This window comes from Sus scrofa, chromosome X (assembly GCF_054392235.1).
Source record: "Sus scrofa isolate SSC_HxYL_T2T_F1_AM1 chromosome X, Sscrofa_HxYL_maternal_Yorkshire_Landrace_v2.0, whole genome shotgun sequence".
NCBI lineage: Eukaryota > Metazoa > Chordata > Mammalia > Artiodactyla > Suidae > Sus > Sus scrofa.
In genome coordinates, this window is record NC_139401.1 from 19,617,602 (window position 1) to 19,633,208 (window position 15,607).

Here is a 15,607-nt window from a genome sequence, read left to right on the forward strand (position 1 = left end):
GGATCCTTAACCCACAGAGCGAGGCCAGGGATCAAACCTGGGTCCTCACGGATGCTGGTCAGATTCGTTAACCACTAAGCCACAATGGGAACCCCTACAAATAAAGTTTTATTGGCATTCAGCCGCACTCATTCATTGACACCTATGACTGCTTTTCAGAATTGAGATAGATACTGTATAGACCATAAAATATAAAATATTTACTTTCTGACCCTTCACAGGAAAAGTTTGCCAATCCCTGGTCTGGAGGATAAGGATCCCTGTATACATCTGTGCAGAATCTCTGGGGTTCTCTGAATGCTGCTATAAAAAAAAAAATAGTGTACGGTAGAAGCTTTAAATAGAACCTCTGAAAGCCCTAAGGAGGGCAGAAAAGGAATGCATTTAATAGCTAGCTACCCTTTCTAACTAGGCCTAAGATAGAAAAGCCTGAAGTAAAACTATTCTTAAAAGGATGAATTTTACTGCACTATGTAGTTAGGCATAAAATGGGGAAATTCTAATTCTAAAAGCTATTTATTTTTAATGACATTTTCTTAAATATCTCTATGAGTCATAAACCAAGAAAAAAACATTTGTAATGTGAAAGATGACAGGTTAATGTCATGAATATAAGGTATTTTTATAAAAATCAATTGGAAAATGACACATACAATTTTCAACTTGAGTAATCATTTTAAAAAATGCAAACATCCATCAGATTAGCAGAGATTAGGAAGAATGATGATATCCTGGGATGACAAGGAAAAGGAAACATTCTCACGCGCTGCTGGCGGGGGAGACTAAATGGGTACCATCTTTCAGAACGCCACTTAAATGCCTTGAAAAGGCACGGAGGCAGCAGGAGACTTAGCGATGCACCATCAGGAAATAATAACAACCGCTAACATTTATACAGAACTTACTATGAGCCCGGCATGCTAAGTGCTTGGCCTTCTTTAACTCGCTGAAACTTTCGAACCTCAGGAGGTAGGTACTGTTATCATGCCCATTTCACAGATGAGGAAACCAAGGCTCAGAAAGACTGAGCAGCTTGCCCAAGGTTACACAAGTAGCAGAAAGTCGCAGAAAGAATTATGTACACAGGGATTTACAAACAAGGTGATGGCTGCGTGCAACATGATCCAAAATAGGGAAAAACCCAGAAACAAGCCAAATGTTAAACAGGACTGTGGTACTCCATACATTAGGAGGCTAAGGAAGCACTCAACCACACGGCCCCAGATAGGCGTGAGATAATGGTGGCGAAGGGGGCTACAAAAGAGTGTGTGTGATATGATCTTATTTGTATTTTGAACTGTAATTGCATGCATGCGTGTGTGTGTGTGCGTGTGCGTGTGTGTATGACAATATATCTCAAACACTAAGAGGGGTATCTGAAGGTGGTGAGGTCACGAGTGATTTTGACTTTAATTATATTTATCCGTTTTGTTCTCATTTATTCTCTAAGAGTATTACTTACATACTTTTAAAGAATTACTTAAAAGTACATCCCATGACACTTTCCATCTCTGAAAAGTGTATTTTATTTTATTTCTTAGGGCCACACCCGAGGCATATGGAGGTTCCCAGGCTAGGGGTCTGATCAGAGCTACAACTGCCGGCCTACGACCAAGCCACAACAACTTCAGATCCGAGCCGAGTCTGCGACCTACACCACAGCTCACGGCAACGGAGGATCCTTAACCTACTGAGTGAGGCCAGGGATTGAACCTGCGTCCTCATGGATGCTGGTCAGATTCGTTTCCGCTGAGCTACAATGGAAACTCCAGAAAAGCATATTTTAGTAAAGTGCAAATGTGACTGTAAAGAGCCTTGGGATACTTTAATAAGACAGGGGCTACGTAACTGTAATAAATTACTTTCATCCTAAGAAAAGTTAAAATAAATAATGCAGGGGGAATTTCAGGGGAAGTACTGACTTGAATTTCAGGAGACCTCGATCTACCATGAAAGAACTCCAAGGCCATGGCTATCGGTGTCTTACCTTCTTCCTATCATAACTTATCATAGCAATAACTATAATTTAACTTTCATATTTCTAAAGCACTTTTGGCCACAACATCTCCCTCAATCCTCACAACAGCCCTCTCAGAGCGACACAAATAGAAAGGGCGGAAATAGAAAAGAGAAAGAATTTCTCTAATTCCTGAAGCCACCTGCACATCTTTCTGTGTGCTGCAGGAAAAAGAGTAGCCCAAGATGCTGTGGCAAGGGTTCCTAATGTCCTTGCCATTAAAGCACAGCACTCGGGAGAGAGATGACAATTAGAGCGAACAAACACAGGGTCCCTTTTGACAGTCTGAGGTAGTTTGAGGAGGCACAGAAAGCTGAGAATCTGCATCAACTGCAGACTCGTCTGTCTATGAGCTATCTCCAATCGTCAGCATTTGGCGGGGGTGGGGGGGCACTCTTTTTGACTGCCTACCGAGGCACTAAAGGGAAATTCTCTCCACCCCAAGTCTTATTTTACCGTCCTCATCTCATTTAAAACTGTGTCTCTGTGATGGCGAAGGAGCTTAGGAGCAAGAGTTTTGATCAAATGCACTTCTGGTGTCAGCAATCTTCCCACCAGTCCCGGGGGCCAGATTAAAGAGGAAGACAAAACAGCAGCCGACTGCATTCCTTGGGATTTCTAATGCTCCGAGGAGGAGATATATTGTGACTGCTGTCGCCAGTAAGGACATATGCAGTCTAACAAGACAGGCTATACTGCAAGAAATATATCCTACGACATAAATGACTCATTTGCTGAATGCCGACATTTTTCAAATGTGTGTAAACCCAGATGATCCCAGACGTATGTTTAACTTCTTCATTCACTCATAAAACACGTCCTTCTAATGGGTCTGTCAGCGTGTCATCATTTTCAGGGTGACACCTGCTCATTTACTCCTCACCCCTGGAACCGCATTTAATCCTACACTTTAGCTCAGCTAAAAGCTTCAGCGGTTCCGAGAGGAAGGGTCAAGGCCAGCAATCTGTTTAGCTGATCGGCTTTCTCCCACCAAGCTGAGGATATTTCTTTCGATTCCTAAAGCTGCTTCTCTTTGAGGAAACATCCATACTTCCTGTGGGGCGAGAGGCAAAAAAGTCTAGAAGCATTTTTCTCATGAATAAATGTTTCAATTAATGAATTAACAGGACGGAGGCAGGAAGGGAAAATAAACATTAGCACAAACAAAAGGACATATAGTCACAGAATGACTTGGGAAGGAGCTCAGAACACCTGCCTTTCTCCCTCCCTTCCTCTCCTTCTCTTCCTCCCTCCTTCCCTTCCCTCCTTTTCTCTCGCTCTTTCTTCTTTCTTTTTTCTTTTTTCATGATAATAGCAAGCAGAAAACTAAGTGTCCGCCTGGGGCCAGAAGAAAAGAAGAAGGAAAAACAGGCTGGGCGCGGGGAGAAAGCAGAAGAAAAAAGTGAGAGAGGAGGGCTCTGGGCGCAAAAAAGAACCAAGGTTAGCCCTGAGCTCATGCCTTCCTCTGCTGCTGTCATTCTCTCTCAGTAGAGGTGATGATGGAATCAGAAAGTCCTGGCTGAGCCTGATCCCAAGAGATCAGAGACACGGACACCAAAATGTCTGGAACAGACGGTTGCACGAATAGTGTGGTGATACTGTTATCCTGATAAAATAACGGTACTGTCATGCATTTAGAAAGGAAACCCCACAGGCACTCGCCCTAGGTCGAGCCAGCAACCACACGGGCCTCAGTAAGTAGATAAGAGTCACCTCTGGGAGGAATCGAGCCCCACCCACTGTAAGCATCCGACAGCCCCACAGGAAACAGGGCGGTGCAGCCCTGCCGGGCCCCACGTTCAGGGTCAGGAGACGCCTTTGCCCGGGTTCTGCCGCCGATGTGCTGTAAGTCCCTCGGGCAAGTCACTTCTGGGCTCTGGACCTCCGTTCCTCTTTGGTCATCTAGGCGGAACAGCCATTGTCTTGCCTAATTCCCAGGGCTGCTGTGAGGATGTGCTCGGGAGAGACCCGGGAGGAAAGGAGGGTGCCGACAAGTCCTGGGCTGTTGCTGCCAGGGGCCCCGCAGGGTCCTGCGCTGGGAAGCTGTGGTCCTGCAGGCCCAGCAGCTATTGTTGAGTTAAATGCTCAACTGGGAAAGGAGGGAAGAGAACACATGGAGAGAGAGATGGAGGAAGCTGGTGGGTTAGGATTCAGCCGGTCGAGGTATTTGGGATCTCTGGCTTGACACGTCCCTAAGAAAGGGCACAATTCCTGGCTGGTAGTTTTGGGTAGTGCCTCTACCTTTAGTCACTCTGCTGGGCTCTCACTTGCTCTGGAGGCGCACACATTCTCTCCCCTGAACATCAAGGCTGCCTCCTTCTCCATCCCTCCAACCCGCCCCTCCGTGACTTCAGTCAAAGTATCACCTTGCTCCGTGTTTATCGTGATGATGTCAAATAGGCTTTTAACCGTGAAGACACAGGGGGGTTCTGGCTGCTTTATTAAGGGTCCCAGAAACGGCCCCTCGGGGAGCCTCTTGATAAGAAATATCGAAGACGTTTGTTTACAAAGAGGTCACGTGGGAAGCCCTTCCTCCCAGGTTACTGGGGGCTGGGCGGAAAGGGCCGCTGCTTCAAGGCCAGTAGGCTGTCGGCCAAGGGCAGGGACGTGGTCCCTCTCTCCGCAGCTGGGCTCGCTCTGCCCCCGAGTGGCCGTGGCCGGAGCAAGGAGCGTCCTGCAATGGTGCTGCCATCACAGCTGAGCCCCGCCGACCCCACCAGGCTGCTCGGGCCTTCTCCAGGAAGGTTCTCTGGTTGGAAAGCAGAGCCGGAGGCTTCTGAACCCATTCCATCACGCTCTGAGCACCAATCAGGAAGGCAGGGAGGGGGGCGGCAGGAACGCAGACGAAGGAGCTATTTTTGAGTGACTGGAAATAAAAGCTAAACACAGGTGCATTCTGCACCCATGGAAATGTTCCCACATCCACAAGAATTCTTTATAAATAAACTAAACAAACAAACCATTCAGGTTGCCACATTTCATCCTAGTTTCCAGGGACACACACCAACAGTTCGGGCCTTGCCTGTTATTTTGGGAACTGAGGGGGGCTTATAGGCACCCGCTAAAGGTGTCTGACTCCTTCTCTAGAAAGCTATACGAAGTGACAATCTAGGGCTCAAAATGAGGGCAGCGCCTGCCCTGTGACTCCTGCCACAGCTCTGAAAAGCAGGGCAAAGGGAAACCACCTTAACTGACTCTAAAAATGAAACCGCCACCAGAATTTGGGGGTACATCGCGAACCTCTACAACAGAAGCCATCGAATTTAGAGAAGAGCAATTCTGGACGTTCATCTCAACTCACAATACATTGAAGAAGCATGTCAAAATGCATATGAGACAAACCATGGCGAAATGACTCACTGTGCATTGTGAAAAGCACACGGTCATTCTAAACCAACTTCTGGGCGATCCCTAAATTCAGAACAGGAGTCAGACTTGTCTGTAAAGCAGGATTTGACAGGCTCGGACCATCTTCCCCTCTTTCAGCAGGCACAACATTTATGGAATGATTTCTTTCCAAATGCTTGCTGAAATCTCACCCATGGCAAATTCTCACCCATTGAGAAGTCTTACCTATCTTAGGTATATTTCTCACCACTGCTAACAAGTTATATCATGGCATTCCGGCCCCAGCAGCAAACTGGGCCCACCCACAAGAGCCCCTGCATTCCCGTTTCCAAATTCAGAGAAAGAGTGAAATTGAGCTGACTGTTCCTAGGGTTACACGTACCACTGACCGGCCCCTCCCTGCAAGATGCCCTTTATACACAGCTCTTAATAAATCCTCACATAGCCCTGTGAGGGAGGCTTTAAGGTGGAGGAAACTGAGGCTCAGAGAGGTTAAATGACACGCCCCAAGACACACAGCCAGGACTGGGGGCACTGGGACTCAAACCCTGGTGTCTCTGAGCTGGGAGCCCCTGCGGCACTTGTCATTTTAACATGCCACTTGCGACAAACTGGAATGCCAGACCAAGACTGGCAGATATTTCACAGGAATAAAAATCAAAATCTGCACAAGTACAAGAGTACAAGAGACCCGATGTCACAGATCATATAAAATAATAAAAACAAATGATGGAGCCTAAGGGACTTTCGAAAAGCAACAAGCTCAAAATGGGCCCAAGCATATGATGCAGCATAAGTTAAGATTGACTGTATTTTGTGTGTGTGTGTTTCTGTGTGTGTGTGTGTGTGTGTCTGTCTGTCTGTCTGTCTGTCTTTCTTTTTAGGGCCACACCTGTGGCATACAGAAGTTCCCAGGCTAGGGGCTGAATCGCAGCTACAGCCACCGGCCTACGCCACAACCACAGCAACACCAGATCTGAGCCTCGTCTGCGACCTACACCACAGCTCACTGGCAACGCTGGATCCTTAACCCATTGGCGAGGCCAGGGATCGAACCCATGTCCTCATGGATATTAGGTTTGTAACCGGTGAGCCACAATGGGAACTCCAAGACTGAACCGTTAGCTATGGAAAATCGGCTAAGTGGGCAGGCAGAGGGCACCCCAGGCATGAGGAACACGGTCTGGGTCAAGTTCAAGAGGAGGCCGAAGCAGGAAGGGGGCAGCCTGGAAGGGTTCATGCGAGAGCAGTGACGTGAAGAAGGCCAGGAAGTCAGACTGCAGTCAGACCACCTGGCCACACATGAGGGCCTGGATATGGACGGGCTCTCACAGCGAAAGAGGGGAAAGTTACTCAAGGGCTTTGCGGGAGCGCAGGGGTTGCGTGAGCAGAGCGCTGTTATGGGCCGATAAAACAAAGGGGCCAGGGTGCTAGGGATGAAGCAGGGTGAAACGAGCTGGGGGAAGCCTCCCGCCGTTGGCCATCTCAGGACTCTCCTCCAGGGCAGGTGCTGGAGAAGGTGCTGGAGAAAGGAGAAGGGAGGAGGCCCGGGGAGGTGCAGACCAGCCTGGGCCTGGCTCGGGGGCAGGGGCCAGGAAGGCAGAATCCTTAGGTGCTGGTGCCACTGGGCTCAGGGGTGGGGCACGGCAGGACGAGTGTCAGAATGACGTGGGTGCTCTGGCCTGAGAGCACGATTAGCCTGCGAGCCAGGTCAAGGGGCCAAGGCGGCAGTGAGGATGCCCCGAGCTGGCTCTGCAATGCCATCGTCCTCCCTGTAAGCTGCTTCACAGTATCCAGAGTGATTCTAAACACGTGCCGCTAGGGGACCAGGGAAATCAGATGCAAGTCCCGGGACACTCCTGAAAGCAGCTTTCCACAGCCACCCGTTCCTTTCTCCCTGTTGTGTGGATGGGACCCTCTCTAACTAAGTAAGCGCCTCAGAAGACGCCAGTTCCTTTTACCCGAGGCTGGAAGGGAGGAATGAAACCATCGGGATGGAGGTGTTATCACACATAATCAGAGGACAGGGGCTGGAATATAAGATGTGAAGGAAGAAATAGATGTGTTTGGATAAGAGACCATCCATGGTGATTTTTTCCTTTTACCAGAACCTCAGCAAATATTATTATACATCTTGTTTTCCACTAAAACGGTGTCCCCTCCAAACAAAAACAGGAAAGTGAGCCCGCCCCTCCCCCCCGACCCCACCACTGCAAAGAATGGCAGTTATTTAATCCTCTCGTCACTTCATCATCACAGGAGAAGAGTGTTCCATCCCTTTCCCCGTGGTGGTAAAACCAGGTATTGGTGCCATTTATCAAAGCATTTGTATCATGCTTTACACGTATTCAGTGTATTTGGTTAAGGGTCTGATTTAAAATAGGAAGCGCATGGTGCCTAAGAAAGCAGCCTGGAGGGGGCTCGTAAGGGGAGGGGGACCAAGAAAGAACCGCTCCGCCTCCTGGGCAGAAAGGAATGAATGGGAAAGGCAGTGTTTCCCCTCCTCTGATTCCCTCCAGCCACCTCCAATACCTACAAAGACATACTGAAGTAAGTTTAAAGGGGAATATTTTATAGGCAAAAGGCAGGACAAGTTCTTGGGCCATCAGCAAAGCAGGGAACAGTCTGCTCTTCTAGAAAGGTACCCTAGCATTGTCTAGTAGAGCGCCAAGCTTTTGCCCTAAAATAACTGGCAAGCTCTTTAACCTCTGGGATCACTCACTGCCTGACACCTGTGGCTCAGGCTCTTAAAATCCACGATCTCCACAGCCATTTCTTAAAGGCAACTGTCCTTGATGATAAAGGTATCAAGATAAATCCTACCAATCACTTATGGACACCCTTGGGCGCGGCCATGGGCGACAGGCACCACCGCGGTCTCTTCCCTCTCAGTCATGGCCAGAGGCAGCGGGACCTAGGGCTATCTTGACCCCTTATTGTCTCACCCCTTTCTTGGCACCCACCACCCTGTCAATGCTTGCCAGCCCCGCATGAACATGGTGCAGGAAGCCATGAAGATCGTCCAGTCACACGCGCTAAGGGAATTCCACATCGCTTGCCACCCATCTAGATACAAAAATAAACGCACCTTTGCAGAGCCTAAAGACTGCTCAGCTTTTTGTCATATCTGACCATCATTAAAAACCTTATACTTGAGAGACAAGGCCACATACCCTAGGAATTACTTAAAGAATGGCTCTTTCAACCACCCACGTGGTTGCGCGCCACTGCACAAAAGCATCAGCGGTACATGGTCCAGGCGCTGTCCAGCTGTGTCCCTTTACACTGATGTTTACAGGGCTCTGCCTGTAGTGGTAATCCAATCGTCCAAACTTCTTAGCCTAAACAAGACAGGCAAACTTCTCTCAGGCACGCCACCTGTCTTTCATCTGAACAGTAAACATCCGTTAAGGCTTTTCTGCCTACGAGGCATGACCTGCCTTTGGAACACCCCTTCTTGGATACCTCAGGACACAGAGCTTTCCAGCCAGGGCTGCTGTGGAGGGTGGGCTCTCCGGTCAAGGATGCCACCTGCCGCCCGCCACCTTCCCGGTTAGCCCTGCTGGGACAGGGCCATGCAGATGTGCAGCTGGGTCCAAGGCAAACAATCTATTCCGTTTTCAAGTTCCATTCATTCACCTGGGTACAGTTACGCAAGATTCTTCCTCGGGAATTCAGAACCAGGAACACCGAGTGTTGCAAGGACTAAAACATAAGCTTGTACTAGCCAGTCAACACCCCAAAGCAGCTCACGGTTTAGAAGGCAAACAGGAACCTTTGTTTACCTTATTGATAAGAGTGACTATATCTCCTTCTTTGATTGTCAATTCATCGTCGTTCTGTGCCTCGTATGGAAAGATGACTTTGCAGTAGTCCTTGGCTGTAAGAAGAAAAGAAAACACCACCTTTAGAATGTTTTATCTCACGAGCTGGCCCAAGAAGAGATGTTCTCTGACACATCAACTTCAGAGAAAGTTGCACACTTAACAGGTAGGACAAAACTACTGCATAAAGAAAGAAGGTTCACTGGCAGAAAACTACCTGAGATGGCTCATTTTGGGCTCATGCATATTTATGCTCACTTTTCCCTCACAAATCATGTGACATCACGAAAGCCACTGACTGCTTTGCTTCTCTCTGGCAGAAAAGCAAAAAGGTTTCCTTGGTTTCAGAAAACAGCTGTGTATTTTTACATCCCTTTATTTTATATACCCTTTATTTTATATATTCTTCAGATGCATGCATAAGTAGGTGTAATCTACAAAGAGCAAAAGGATTAAATTTTGCCCTCCCTGCCTTCTTCCACACATCACTAAATCAGAAACAGGGTTATCTGTACATGTTACAAAGCCAGCATGGTACTCAAAACGATGGAAAAGACTCCGTCATGGTCTGTCTTGAGACACAGATGTGGTTGTTTGTGAACATGTCTCACCCACAAATGGCCAACAAATACTGACCAAATGTTCTTTACACACACATGTATGTGGGGTGAACTTTTCAAATAAATCCCGTGGTCTCTCTGTGGGAACCAGCCTACTCCAGAAATGGGGCCGTGTGTCAGCAAGGAAATAAACTACTTTTCACCAAAGAGAGAAAAACACGAAGGCCACACAAAATCCATTCAAATACTCTCTGAATTATATGCTTTGGAAAGGCTACCTGATATTAAACCTTCTCAATTTATACAAAAGCACCAGTTTAGAAGACAGTGAAAACATCTGTAAGATATTTGGGAAAATAAGACTTAGAAAATGGGCTGAATGACTCAGGACAGAACATAGAAAAATTCAAGAGAATTAGTGTCTACTAGGACAGATCTTTATTATTCTGTATCAAAATCAACAACCCTAGTGGCTTTGAATGGCCTTAGATATTCCCAAGGATTAGGGCAGTTCCTGCAGACAGATTATAGCCTAGCGTTGTACACATAAGTATCAATTATATTGTCCCTGGTACAATTTAGATCACTAAAATGTGGGAGGGTTTAAATTATAGCTAATGTCACATCAATCAAAAAGAGTGGTATCTAAAATCAAGGCAATAAAAAAATCTCTAATACAGACACACTGTGGTCTAGGGTTGGGATATGACAGAGCAGGGAGGAAAGGGGAGAGGAAAAAGAAGAGGGAAAGGGAGGGACTAACCTTGTTTACAGATGTTTTTGTTTTCTGACCAATGGTTTGGAGGTATCAGTTACATCCCCTAGCTAATGCTGGAGTCCTTCTGTTTTTAGGCACTCTGGGAAGCTGATGCTTTTTGCGCCTTCACTCATGCTAAGACGCACTAGTTCTAAATCCCATCAATATCAATCTGCCCAAATATTCCTAAATCCACATGGTTACCAATGTTCCATCTCTCTTAAATGAGTTATAGCAAACCTCCCAAATTCTGAATCGCCAAATGTTCTAAAGGGAGGGAAAAAGTTAAGCATCTTTAAATTGGATAATGACAGCTCCTTACCAATTTTCCTATTGACTGTGCTAGTAAAATATGACTATCCAACCTCAAAACTCACAACAACATTGAAACAAATACAGTACCATTGTTAAAGAACTGCCTTGTAGAGTCCTGGCTTTAAGAGTCATTTGTTGGATCAAAATCATGGAGATGTTTTACACAGAAGAAAAAACACCCATGGCTAACAAAGAAAAGGAATGAGTCATATTTCTACCCTTTCCCATCAAAAAAGTTAATTAAGTATGGCAGAAACTGTTGGTTAACTTCCCAGCTGCCATTCCCCACCCGCTTCCTAGTTCACAGAATCCTAATTTGTTCAGGCATTATACACAGAAATAGGGAACCCTCCCTCAGCCCTAGGGATGAACAGGCAAATAATGTTTTTTATAATCATTTTTTAAAATTGAAGTATAGTTAATGTACAATGTTGTGTTAGTTTCAGGTATATAGCAAAATGATTCAGCTTTATATACATAGATATATGTAAGATATATGTTTTATATAGATAAGATATATATATATAATATATACATTCTTTTCCATTACGTATTATTACAAGATATTGAGTATCTTGTAATAACACTGTGCTATACAGCAGGTCCTTGTTGGCTACCTATTTTATATATAGTAATGTGTATATGTTAATTTCAGACTCCCAATTTATCTCTCCCCCTCCCTACTAATTTGGTAACTGTAATTTTATTTTGTCTGTTGAGTCTCTGTTTTGTAAATAAGTTTACTTGTATCACTTTTTAGATTCCACATAGAAGTGATATCATATGGTATTTGTCTTTCTATAACTTAACATGATCATTTCTAGGTCCATCTATGTTGCTGCAGATGGCATTATTTCATTCTTTTTATGGCTGAGTAATATTCCATTGTATATATCTACCACACTTTCTTTATTCATTCATTTGTCAATAGACATTTAGCTTTCTTCCATATACTGGCTATTGTAAACAGTGATGCAGTGAACACTGGGGTGCATGCACCTTTTTTTTTTTTTTTGCTTTTTGCTTTTTAAGGGCCGCACCCACAGCATATGGAGGTTCCCAGGTTAGGGGCTGAATTGGAGCTATAGCTGCCTGGCCTACACCACAGCCATAGCTACGTGGGATCCGAACTGTGTCTGCAACCTACAACACAGCTCACGGCAACACTGGATCCTTAACCCACTGAGCAAGGCCAGGGATTGAACCCGCAACCTCATGGTTCCTAGTCAGATTTGTTTCTGCTGTGCCATGATGGGAACTCCGCATGTGTCTTTTTGAATTACGGTTTTGTCTGGATATATGCCCAGGAGTGGGATTGTCAAGTCATATGGTAGTTCTATATTTAGGTTTCTAAGGAACCTTCATACTGTTTTCCACATTGGCTACACCAATTTACATTCCTACCAACAGTGAAGGAGGGTTCCTTTTTCTCCACACCCTCTCCAGTATTGATTATTTGTAGACTTTTATTTTTTATTTTTTTTGTCTTTTTGCCATTTCTTGGGCCAGCTCCCGAGGCACATGGAGGTTCCCAGGCTAGGGGTCTAATTGGAGCCGTAGCCACCGGCCTACGCCAGAGCCACAGCAATGCAGGATCCGAGCTGCATCTGCGACCTACACCACAGCTCACAGCAACACCGGATCCTTAACCCACTGAGCAAGGCCAGGGATCAAACCCGAAACCTCATGGTTCTTAGATTCGTTAACCACTGCGCCACAATGGGAACTCCTATTTGTAGACTTTTAAATGATGGTTATTCTAACCAGTGTGAGGTGAGACCTCACTGGTTCTGATTTGCATTTCTCTAATAATTAGTGGTATTGAGCATCTTTTCATGTGCCTGGTGGCCGTTTCTATGTCTTCTGTGGAGAAATGTCAATTTAGGTCTTCTTAGGCAAATAATATTACTTTCACTCCCCTTTATTGGTGATTGATTGATAGGTGAGCATATGATCCACTTTCAGCCAATGAGATATGAAAGAAAATGTGATGGTGGGGGAGAGGGCTGTTAGATTTTGCTCCCAGATAAAAAAAGAAACATGAGGAAAATAGTTGCCCCTGCCTTTTTGCTTTTAATATTGTTTCATCCTTGTTGAAAGACAGTAGACTGTTTGGTGCTATTGCAACCATATTTCAACCATGAGAAGAAAGTCAAGAAAATCAAAGAGGAGGTAACCTTAAGCCCCGACTCTGTTGAGATGTCTGTTGAATTAACCAACTTCAGGACACTTGTCTCTGGATCTCTTGTTATCTGACTCAATAAAAACTCTATTGCTTATCATTACTTTATGGTCAGGTAGGTATTTATCACTTAAGGCTTCCTGACATGAAGGAACTCAGCAGAAGAAAGAGGACACTTCCAGTAACCCATTCTCAAAAACGTGACTACAATCTGCCTCCTCCCAACAAACTTATTCCTATATATCTTTGGCATGCCCTTTCCCCCAGCTCTTTCCTTGTTACCTCAAGACTTGGTCTGGTAGTAGGAGGTCAATAAATGACTATGGAATTGACTTGAAACAAACATAGTGAGAAAACATTTACAAGAAAGTACTAGTATGCCTTTAAATGTGTCATGGGGCCATTTTGTTTTACGCCCACAGTTTGCCTAGAAGCTAAAGGAAGGCGGTGTTCCTCTGCCTTTTTTTTTTCTTAAGGTATATGATCTATGTACCATGAAATTCACACATTTTAGTTGTACAGTTTAGAGTTCTAATAAATATATATAGTTGTGTGACCATCACCATAACCCAGTTTTAGAATACATCCATCATGTAGCTAGGCTATTTTGTATGTGAGGTATTAGATAAAACATTATCTAGAGAGTACCAATTTTAGATAAAAGGAGGAGATAATGGTGCCAGTGGCTACCATTCACCACCTCTCTCTGTGAAGCAGGTTCCCACACCATACCTTGCCCCGCTTTATATCCCCAGAACCTGACACAGCTTCCACTCAATGTTTCCTAATGATCCCCTCATAACACCTATAAAGTAGAGTAAAATCTGAGGAAGGGCAAAGTAGGAAGAGAGGATTCTGGGCTCAAAGTCAGGATAGTCAAGACTGGATTTGGTCCTATCTGGTCTTTTCCAAGCACACAATCTGAAGCAATCACTGTAGTTCTGGACCTCATGTCCCCAGGTATAAAATGAGGGGCCAGCCAAGGAGGGCCAAGAGGAGAGTTTGGTTAACTTTAATAGGGCACTTTCAGTACATTTGAAGTTATTCCAGATCTCTAATATAAAACAACAACAACAAAAGAGCTGTTCTGGTTAAACTAGAGAGTGGGGCTGGCCCATCTCCCACCCAGGTTCCCAGAAACATCCCAATGAAATACTGGAGGCATCAAGGAGCACAATGGACTACACATAAATTCCTGCCAGCTCTGACATTTTGGGGCTCTAGTCATAAGCACAAAAACTCAAAACACTGCTGACCAAATATGGCAACCATTCACCTCACACTTTAAGTTACTATGGTATATTTGAAAATAAGAATTTGTTTTCACTTTTGAGGCATGTGGGCCCTAATTCAGCAGTATTGGAAAATAAGAACATTATGTCACTTTAGATGTACCAATGGTTTTAAGATACTCAAAAATAAATTCACGTGCAAAAAATTGTATTAACTCTGAGACTATGATTTTATTTTTATACTACATGGAATCAAGCTGTTCTCTACTTTAACTCAAACTTGTAGTGAGTCACCACCACGAAAAAGATACTGTCAGTTCTTGGGCCTGTGATCTACAACACAATCAAATGACCTCCTTCCTCCCTTCACATAGAAGTGACAACTTAATGGCTGGGGAAAGGCGAGGGGAAAAGAATGACAGTGAGAAAATAAGCATCAACCAATAAGCATCAACTCGCTATGATGGAAGACTGTCATGGTGTTTCAGAGAAAGGCAAGACTACATTTAGAAGAGAGTTCACAAAAGAGGAGGCATTTGATAGGTCTTGAAAGACGAGGACAACCCAACTGAAAAATGGGCAAAAGACCTGAATAGACATTTCTCCAAAGAAGATATACAGATGGCCAACAAACACATGGAAAAAATGCTCAACATCACTGATTATCAGAGAAATGCAAATCAAAACTTCCATGAGATACCATCTCACACCAGTCAGAATGGCCATCATTAATAAGTCCACAAATAACAAATGCTGGAGAGGGTGTGGAGAAAAGGGAGCCCGCCTACACTGTTGGTGGGAATGTAAATTTGTACAACCACTGTGGAAAACAGTATGGAGGTGCCTCAGAAAACTACAGAACTACCGCATGACCCAGCAATCCCACTCCCGGGCATATATCTGGACAAAACTTTCCTTAAAAAAGACACATGCACCCGCATGTTCATTGCAGCACTATTCATAATAGCCAAGACATGTCCATCGACAGATGAATGGATTAAGATGTGATATATATACACAATGGAATACTACTCGGCCATAAAAAAAGAACAAAATAATGCCATTTGCAGCAACATGGATGGAACTAGAGACTGTCATCCTGAGTGAAGTAAGTCAGAAAGAGAAAGACAAATAACCTATGATATCACTTACACCTGGAATCTAATATACAGCACAAATAAACCCCTTCACAAAAAAGAAACTCATGGACTTAGAGAACAGACTTGTGGTTGCCAAGGGGGAGGAGGAGGGAGTGGGATGGACTGGGAGTCTGGGGTGAATAGATGAAAACTGTTGCCTTTGGAATGGATGAGCAATGAGATCCTGCTGTGTAGCACTGGGAACTATGTCTAGTCACTTACGATGGAGCATG

At 44.9% G+C, this 15,607-nt stretch overlaps 1 protein-coding gene across 20 annotated transcripts in view; it reads right to left on the reverse strand.

The window, feature by feature from the left end:
• The window catches only part of SH3KBP1 (SH3 domain containing kinase binding protein 1), a 343,775-nt gene that overhangs the window by 88,723 nt on the left and 239,445 nt on the right, over positions 1–15,607 (reverse strand). For all 20 annotated transcript variants that reach the window (XR_014835801.1, XR_014835802.1, XM_013985983.3 and 17 more), the window contains one exon: positions 9,151–9,245. Coding sequence is in view for 18 of the 20 variants with exons in the window: in XM_013985983.3 (XP_013841437.2) it covers positions 9,151–9,245 (95 nt within the window). In the remaining 2 variants the exon portion in view is untranslated. The remainder of the gene's footprint in view (positions 1–9,150; positions 9,246–15,607) is intronic.